General features: G+C 38.1%; 1 protein-coding gene across 1 annotated transcript in view; it reads left to right on the top strand.

Annotated features, from left to right (window-relative positions):
• The first annotated feature begins 439 nt into the window (after positions 1-439).
• The window catches only part of LOC107576055 (probable ATP-dependent RNA helicase DDX4), a 12,291-nt gene continuing 3,456 nt past the window's right edge, over positions 440-9,274 (top strand). Inside the window, exons 1-17 of the mRNA XM_016262324.1 lie at positions 440-473; positions 1,165-1,218; positions 2,001-2,057; positions 2,627-2,653; positions 2,752-2,826; positions 3,028-3,066; positions 3,146-3,172; positions 3,253-3,315; positions 3,522-3,566; positions 3,655-3,690; positions 3,781-3,825; positions 3,934-4,076; positions 5,182-5,334; positions 5,459-5,613; positions 6,187-6,316; positions 6,411-6,577; positions 8,233-8,378. Coding sequence (XP_016117810.1) covers positions 440-473; positions 1,165-1,218; positions 2,001-2,057; positions 2,627-2,653; positions 2,752-2,826; positions 3,028-3,066; positions 3,146-3,172; positions 3,253-3,315; positions 3,522-3,566; positions 3,655-3,690; positions 3,781-3,825; positions 3,934-4,076; positions 5,182-5,334; positions 5,459-5,613; positions 6,187-6,316; positions 6,411-6,577; positions 8,233-8,378 — 1,396 coding nt within the window. The remainder of the gene's footprint in view (positions 474-1,164; positions 1,219-2,000; positions 2,058-2,626; positions 2,654-2,751; positions 2,827-3,027; positions 3,067-3,145; positions 3,173-3,252; positions 3,316-3,521; positions 3,567-3,654; positions 3,691-3,780; positions 3,826-3,933; positions 4,077-5,181; positions 5,335-5,458; positions 5,614-6,186; positions 6,317-6,410; positions 6,578-8,232; positions 8,379-9,274) is intronic.

The following is a 9,274-nucleotide window of genomic DNA, read 5'->3' as shown; positions in this document are numbered from 1 at the left end:
TTATGTTTTGGGAGTCAGTGGTCTGGAGCCCTGTGTTGGTTGTCACAAGTTATTAGAAGCAATAATTGCTTAAGCAATTCACGTTATTAATGAAAGTTTAAAATAGTATATATCGGATTCTATTGTGATTTGGAATGGAGATGTGCGATATGGGCTTAAAAATATATCACGATAATTTCTGGTATTTATTGTGATATCAATGACGTTAATTCAGGAAATCCACTTATGCATCCACGGAGACAAAAATGTTTTAAAAATCCTGTTTGTTTAGAGTATTTAGTATTTAGAGTTAATACTGTTTGTATTATCTTTCTTATTTTTACCCTGGTGATGTGAGCTTTAGCGAGTACACACATAATGACTATTTAATTCATACCGGAAACCAGAGAGCACCCTTGCGCAGAAACTCCACATATGCATTGCAGAAGTAGTTGCACTGATGATGCTCCATGAAATCCCTGATACGGACCAAGGTATCCAATTATCGCTGTAGCTGAATAAAACGCAGATAGAGAAATGTTAACGGAGGAAACTTGAAGGCAATGAACATATAATTGAGACACTATATGGTTTTTCTGTGTTAAAGCAATCTTGGGTATTTTTCTAAGGATGAGGTGTATTTATAATGCAATTCTAATCGACAGCCTTTATCACTGTATATAATATAAAACTATGATTTCTGCCTCATTCTGTGATGTGAAACAACGTCTGATCAAAGTTATTTCAAACACTCGTCTGATGTTATGAAGTTAATTTGGATGTCAATAAATGATATCTTTGTTGGACAACAGGTTTGTAAACACTCGTACACATGCAAAACTGCTACTGTAGTACATTTATTCAAGGCTCAGACCGATTTTTGTCGCACTGTACAGCCCTGACCAAACCAGTTCCAGACTGTAAGCTCATCGTTTAGTGATATATTCCTCCTCAATTTCACGTCCGCCTTCCGCCATGCTGCCCTGCACGGTCGCACAGAAATATGTCAACAACCAGGCTTAATCGTTATTGCGGGAAGACTAATTCTTATCGTGGGGAGAATCTTTACTGGTATATTGCAAACAATAAGATATCGCCCATCCCTAATTTGAAACTATGATTCCTGAAAGCTAATGTAAGGATACAGCTCTAACTTGGATCTAAAGTGTGTCTTTGTGTTTGTAGATGCTGATGGCAGCTCATGGAAGACAACTTCTGGTGATGGATTCAGGGGCAGAGGTAAGTAGGTGAACTTTTATTAAATAATGATAAAGCATAACTACATCAGAGCGTTCACACAGATGGCGTTTCATCAACACCTAAGAGCAGTGTTTCTCATCCCTGTTCATGGAGCCCCTACACGGCGCATTTTGAATGTCTCCTTTGCTGAGATGCCCGTTTCAATTCTTGTGTGCTTGATTAGAGACATACAAAATGTGCAGGGTTTTTTTCAGGGGTGGGTGGGATAGCTGCTTCAGTCAATCAGAAACAAGGACTCGAGTGCTGTAGTTTAAAAATTATTACAACTTTGTAGTGAAGTTGAATTAACTTGTGGATATGGACCACGTTTCTTTCCAAATAATATTTAGCACAATTAGCTAAGGACATTGTATGCAAAATTTGTGTGAAAACTGCATATGAATGTTTACCAACAAATCATGATTGACAAAAAAACTTTCACACAAATTAATTCTAAATTAATGAAAAAAAATGCTTGTTTGAGTGAACGTTAAAACGAGGTTAAGAAACCCATCTTAGATGCACAAAGTTAAGAAATTTGGATGTGCGTATAAATATGAATAATTTAACCAATTATTAATGAATGAGAACCATTGACTGTAAAGCAGCCCTGATTAGGGAGGTGCAGAACTACATATTTTTAAAATAGTCTTTTCAGAGGGTTGCGTAAAGAACTACAGATTTAAACTTTGTAAATCTGAATCCAAAGTTGTTTGTGTGCATCTGCTGTAAGCTTATGTACATCGTGTTAGACCAGCATTGCTTATATGACATGTTTTTAGGAGGCAGGGGAGGATCACGAGGAGGAAGAGGAGGCTTCAGAAATACCTTTAAATCAGGTGATATTACATTCATCCTTCATTCCCCTCAACAGAAGTCTGGTTTTAAGACAATTTTTATATTATACTCTAAGAACACTAGCTGTCTCCAAAATGTTGATGTCATTTAAAAGCTTTTTTCACTCATTGCAATGTTTTGTTGCATCTTCCAAATCTTTCTGGGTTAAATCATTTTACTGTAAAAGACATGAGTGTGAGACTAAATCTCTCCGAATGGCATTGTTGCGCCCTTGAAGGGCACTGTGGGATGGGTCGCCACACCAAGGGTTTTTTCGGGTGAATTCCCTTTCTACACGACTGTTAGAGAAGGATACATGGTCAATTACTTCCTTGAAGTGACCATCACATTTATGATAATGTGACCCAGGGTGGCGACTCTATTATTAGTTATAGCACAAAATAAACATCAGATGATGTATTTAAAAAGCAGTATAGCTTACCGAAATTCCTAACAATAATTGTGACATAAATTGAGCAAAATAATTAGTTATCAGTTTAACTGTTATTGTGCAGTCTTGTGTATGCATTTTAATAAGAATTTTTGCATGATGTTCTTGATTATTTTTCAGAAACTGATGAAAATGGCAACGATGAGGGTAAAGTTTTTTTTGTTTGTTTTTTTTTTTAAACAAGACATGTTTATTTTTACTCTTACGCTCTTATTTGTTTCATGGACCCTGTCTCTCTGTTGCAGGTTGGAAAGATGGTGAAGGCCAAGGAAGAGGTCGCGGTGGTTTCCGAGGTGGTTTTCGTGGTGGTTTCCGTGATGGTTGGTTTTTGGAATAAATTAATTTGAATTTGTAATTTATGTGAAAAAATAGCCAAGCACGTTTCTTGTCATCTCGTTCTGCTATGCATGCATGCATGTATGAAGTTGGGTGCCTGAGGCAATGGTGAATTATGTTTGACCAATCATAGTAAAGTTGTGCAATGACTTGTTTTATTTTAATGTTCATTGCCTGTTTTTAAGGTGGTAATGAAGAGACTGGGAGAAGAGGCTTTGGAAGAGGTGATTAATTTGTTTACATCAGTGTACAATTTCATAATTCTTTTTGTTTTTGTTTACATTGTTCTTGTTTATCTTCCAGAAAATGACGAAAATGGCACAGATGAGGGTAATGTATTTTTTTTCCCTGAATAATAGACATTTATTTTTGACTCGTGATGTTTAATGGAGCCCATCTGTTTGTTGCAGGTTGGAAAGGAGGTGAAGGCCGAGGAAGAGGTCGTGGAGGCTTCCGTGGGGGTTTCCGTGATGGTTGGTTGTAGTTATAATGTGATGTGATGGTGGCTGGAAGAGATGAGGTGTGAATCTAGCACAGCTATGTAGAAAGTTAGTTGCCTGGGGCAATGGTGAATTATACAGTTTAGGTTATATATAGTACATGTTTGACCACAGCTGCCTTTGAACAATCACAACTGAATCATGTCATTTCATTTGAATATTTATGTCCTGCTTTTAAGGTGGTGGCGATGAAGAGACAGGAAAAAGAGGCTTTGGAAGAGGAGGTGACATTTTAATCATGTTTTTTTTTTTGTTAGTCATTAGTAATTTTATCTTATGGGTTCAATTGAACTCTCTTTAATGACTGTGTAGGTTTCAGAGGCCGGAATGAGGAAGTGTTTCCCAAGGGTAATTTACTGCATTTATAGTAACTAGTAAGTAAAACTTATGCTTTTTTTTAATTTGCTTAGTTTTCTTGTTTTTTCCCTAATTGTCCAGCCTCAACATCAGACAAGCCAGATCAAGAAGCAGGTGAAAATGCAGGTGGGTCATTTTCCTTCAATGCAAGTCATTGCTTTAGCCAATGCAGGAGTTATAGTTTACTTGTTTTATATCCAGAATAAACTAACCTCGTGTTTCTCTTTCTTGTAGGACCCAAGGTTGTCTATGTGCCGCCTCCCCCTCCAGAAGAGGAGAGTTCCATATTTTCCCATTATGCCACAGGCATTAATTTTGACAAATATGATGACATCCTTGTGGATGTGAGTGGCAGCAATCCTCCAAAGGCCATTATGGTAAGTTATTAGTGCATATATTTTGTAATCCATTTTAACTTTGACTATTAGAAGTTGTAGTATCAGTGCGATTTGTATGTACTAAATCGATCATGTTGCCATTTTTGTGACGCATGGCGTCAGTTCAGTGTTTCCCATAGGGGTGTTGAAATTAATCCTTTCTGATGCATTGTGATACAGAGGTGGGTGATTCTGCATCGATGCAGTAATAGACCATAATCGATTATAGCCTACTGCTGTTTCTCTGACTTTGTCTTTTTTTGGAGTTGGTGCTGCGCCCGCACAAACATTCAGGTGCACAGAAAATCTTGTCAACAGCCTATGGGTGAGACTTCCAGTTCATTAGCCGCTGTAGGGAAATAACGAGAAGAATAACAATGTGCAGTAAACGGTAAAACTGTTTGCACTACCAACCAGTGTGTTCCTAATTAAGATAATGCATTAAAATAATATGGTAAGACACCTATTTGCAATATCAAGCAGCAAAACGAGTGGTTTTGTACATCTAAAAATAGTTGGAAGCGAATGAGCCTGACCCATAGAAGTTACAAATGGCTGCACCAATTTTTACGGGAAGAATAAGGTGGATAAGGATGGTAAGATTCACCGATTCGCATCAGTGCGTCGGCATAAAAGTTAACGAAGAGATGCATCATTTAAAAAAAGAGTGCATCGGTTACATGTTGACACTTGTATCGCAATGCATCGCTTCTAACATACTTGCATCAGCAAAAACAGATTTATGTCTTTTTTTTTTTTTTTTTTGAAAGACGATGTTAATGTAAATTAAATTAGTGTTCTTAAATTCTTATGAACAATATTGATGATAAATATAACAACATAACCAGTTAGTGCATTAACCAGATACACCTTTTCCGTTATAAATAAGGAACTGGTTGTAACACTCAAGCTGTAAATTAACTGCAAAGGCTCCCAGTTTAAAGTGTTTGATAGAAAAAAATATATTCTTCATTGTGTCTACACAGGCTCATTTCCACGAGCTGTTTTGTTTACATAGAAGCTATGAAAATAGGGCAAAATGGCTACAAATTCAACACAGTTCCTCAAAATAAAATGTCCCTCATGTGCTCGCTGTCTCTTACAGACTTTTGATGAAGCAGGACTTTGTGAATCACTGAGAAAGAATGTAACGAAGTCTGGATATGTGAAGCCTACTCCTGTCCAGAAACATGGAATTCCCATTATTTCTGCTGGACGAGATCTGATGGCTTGTGCCCAGACCGGATCAGGAAAAACGGCAAGAACAACCCTCTATGACATGCTGTTCTTATTAAATGCTAATTTGTGATTCTGATGTGGTTTATCAGTGATGGTAATTACTTATATAATTGACTGTTTGCTTGCTCTGTGCCATCACTCAGGCGGCCTTCCTGCTGCCCATCCTACAGCGGCTGATGGCTGATGGAGTGGCAGCCAGCAAGTTCAGCGAGGTGCAGGAGCCCGAGGCCATAATCGTGGCCCCCACCAGAGAGCTCATCAATCAGATCTATCTGGAGGCCAGGAAGTTTGCATATGGGTACACATTTTAGAATTTTCAGTGATTTTATACGTTTAAATTTATAAATTTCTTGGCTGAAACCAAACATTCTGGAAACACTGACTTAAAGTAATTTTTTAATTAGACTTTGTTTAGAATAATTAATAATTTAAACTGTATATATGAAAACAGAAAAATTTAAGCAGAGTTTTATGCAACAAAAGACATGCAGATAGTAACAAACTTTTGACATACAAGACCGTTAGTTAATGCGTTGCACTAAACCATCTCAGCCTTTGCCTAAATGCTTCTGGCCATAACGACATGAATCCCCCTTAAAATCACTAGGAAAAATAAGTAAATCTGCAATTGCCTTTTGAGTTTTTGCTACAGTTCATTATGCACAGTAGGGCTGGGTATTGATACAGATTTTATGAGTCGCCTCCTTTATTTATATAGCTCTTTCTACAATACATGATTCCGATTCATAACTCCTTATTAGCTTAGTCCATACTATGGACTCGTATGAGGTCCCTCATTTATTCTATATCGCTTGTAGCTTCCAGGTTAAAAATTATGGCAATATAAAATGTGGTTTTGAATCTTATGTAGGACCTGTGTGCGTCCTGTGGTGGTTTATGGAGGTGTAAATACTGGATACACTATTCGAGAGGTGTTAAAGGGCTGCAATATTTTGTGTGGGACTCCAGGACGATTGCTTGACATCATTGGTCGTGGAAAGGTAATGCCGCCCCCAACTCCCCCCCCCCCCCCCCCCCGCCCAAGGTTGGCCATAAAGGTGTAAAATACAGAAGTCTTTTACTTTTCTCTGTCAGGTTGGCCTGAGTAAGCTGCGGTATTTGGTTCTAGATGAAGCAGACCGAATGCTGGACATGGGCTTTGAGCCGGATATGAGAAAGTTGGTGGGATCTCCAGGAATGCCTTCTAAAGAGGATCGACAAACCCTCATGTTCAGTGCCACCTACCCTGAAGATATTCAAAGGTCTGACTCTGGCACGCTTTAAAGGCCAATTCACGTTGTGCCGACAGACACATTTGTCAGGTTTTGTCTGATTGGTGTTTCCCTTGTCTGTGTCTGTTGCCATTTGTCGGCACTTGTTTTTGCTGATTGAGATGTTGAATCTGTGTTTTCTCTTTGAATGTGTGAAAAAGTGGTTGGTCTGCGTCTGTCAGTGCGGTGTGAATTTCCTTTAAAGAATTATTCTTCCAGAAACTGATTGTTCCAAACCTGTCTGTTCTTTGGAACACGATGTTAAATTTTCAAGCTGCTTTTTGAAAATCGTGTAATCGGTTACAAAGTTTCAAAAAGAACTAGGGATGCACGATATATCGACCACCATATCAGTATCGGCCGATAAATGCTAATTTTTTCTGTTATCGGTATCGGCCCAATAAGAAAATGTGGCCGATATCTTAAAGCCGATAAATAATGCATTATTTCCTTCAGAGACACTTCAGATGCGCGCTGTTCGTTTGCAGCCTTTTGTGCAATTGTACGTTGTAATATTGTGTTTATATATGATGTATATCTGATTTATCTCATATAGAATGCATTTGGTTAAGTTAAAAGAGCGCTTCAGTTTATCAGTGATAAACTCAAACAGCAGTGCACAACATTAATAACTATGATTGGGAATGTCGTGTATATAACATTCTAATGAGAAAATTATTATAAAAAAACGTTGTGAATTCTATGGGTTTAGTTGCTGTGTTTCAGCGCGTTGTTATGGGAAGAGCGCATCCACAACAGGATCACACATTCTGACTATAGCATGCAATAACTGCGTCATTTTGTACATATATAAGTTGTAATATTATGTTTATTTTGTATTAATATTAATCTCAGGATGCATTTCCTTGAGTTAAGTAAGCTGCCAGCAAAACGCTTCAGTTTACCGTATTCATTCAGCTCTTCAGTTTCAGCACGCGCAGCTCAAACGGCTGCTGTTTAAAACAGTGGTATTAATTTGTTACTTTTTCAAAATCATTGATACATTATTAATAATAACAACCACTTGTATTTTTCTATTATTATTTTCATCAGCAATATGGTTTAGTAATTAAAATCATTTTAATTATTGTCCGTGCAGAGGCTATTCCGTTTTATTGATCTATGGCGCATTCATTTTGATTCTTTACACGTGTAATGATGTCTAGTGACTTGTTTGCATTATTTATGCATTATTTTATTTATTTGTAAGACTTTGACTAAATTTGGTAATGGGAGAGTAAAAATATTTTTAAAACATACACCGTTCAAACTAGGCTGCTTATGTTGAAGTGTTCGGGATGTGGTTTTTAATGATGAGACCTTTTTTGTAATCAGGCTCTCAAAAAGTATATAAAAATTTGGATATAGATTTATCGTCCAACATATCGGTTATCGGCTTTCAAAAATAAAGGGTTATCGGTATCGGCCAAAATGTTCATATCGGTGCATCCCTAAAAACCATCATAGTACGTCCGAACTAGTTCTGAGAGCTAAATAAATCTAAAACCAGATTAATTACACTGGGCTTTAAACGGATCAAATAGTCATCCACACAACTAGATGATTTTGAAAATGTTTTGCACATCTCTTATTCCGTGAGAGTGATGCTTCAGTAGGAATGATCGATGCATCGTGTTGTATGATAGGATGGCTGCAGATTTTTTGAAAGTGGACTACATTTTCCTTGCTGTTGGTGTGGTTGGTGGAGCATGCAGTGATGTGGAGCAAACTATCGTTCAGGTGGACCAGTACTCCAAGAGAGACCAGCTGCTTGAACTGCTCAGATCTACAGGTACAGTCACATACATACACCTCTGATTTATTTTACATTGAGGGCTTACTGAAAATCCATATGCAATTTACTTATTGAAGCATAAACATGTTGCTTTTAAAAGTCATTTCAAAAGCCATTTGATAACCTTGTGAGAAACTGACGGATATTCAATTCATTAAATTAGGTCACAGAAACCTTTAAAGGGGTCATGAATAGTGCTGTGCGGTATAACGGTTCATACTGAATACCGGTGTTTATTTTTCTGATATGAATTTTTTTAAATACTGCAAAATGTCATTTAAACAACTTTCAGAACGCGACACTGTTTGAAAGGGGTCCCTTTTCACTGTTGCACTGTGGTGAGGGAACGGCTGTATGTTACTAAGCGTGAAAGTTCAGAAACTGAAGCTGTAGAACTAATAGAAAGTGATGCCACAGAAGAACTCGTCCACCATATCCACACTGACCGCCACAAATATCCACCGCCCCCTGCCATCAGCTCCCGCATCTCACACACACGAGCACGACTTTAGTACTAGATTTAGCAACTTTCAGACCCTTTTAGCGGCTTTTTCCATAGAATATACATGACAAACCTAGCGACCTTTTTCTGGATGAACCTTAGCTATCGTTCAGTTGGAAGATGTCGCCAGTGCTAGGGCTGTGTATCGAGTTCGATACTTTTTAGGCACCTCGATACCATCGAGTATCGAAAAACGTCTCGTCGTTTGGTACCAAATTTCGATACCGAAGGGGTTAATCTAATCCGCGTCAGTGAGCCAACAAGCCTGCAGCACTTGCCGGTGTGTTCGACTAGAGGTGCGGCGCAGATCGATCATCCGCGAGAGCGATGCGCACGGAGCAGTCTGCTCTTTAGCTCTCGTGGTACTGTAATACCACCAGTATAGAGTAGC

Source organism: Sinocyclocheilus grahami, unplaced genomic scaffold, assembly GCF_001515645.1.
Source record: "Sinocyclocheilus grahami isolate Dianchi unplaced genomic scaffold, SAMN03320097.WGS_v1.1 scaffold3159.1, whole genome shotgun sequence".
In the NCBI taxonomy this organism is placed as follows: domain Eukaryota; kingdom Metazoa; phylum Chordata; class Actinopteri; order Cypriniformes; family Cyprinidae; genus Sinocyclocheilus; species Sinocyclocheilus grahami.
The sequence above is the reverse complement of the archived record's forward strand: the minus strand, read 5'-3'. Positions and strand labels throughout refer to the sequence as shown.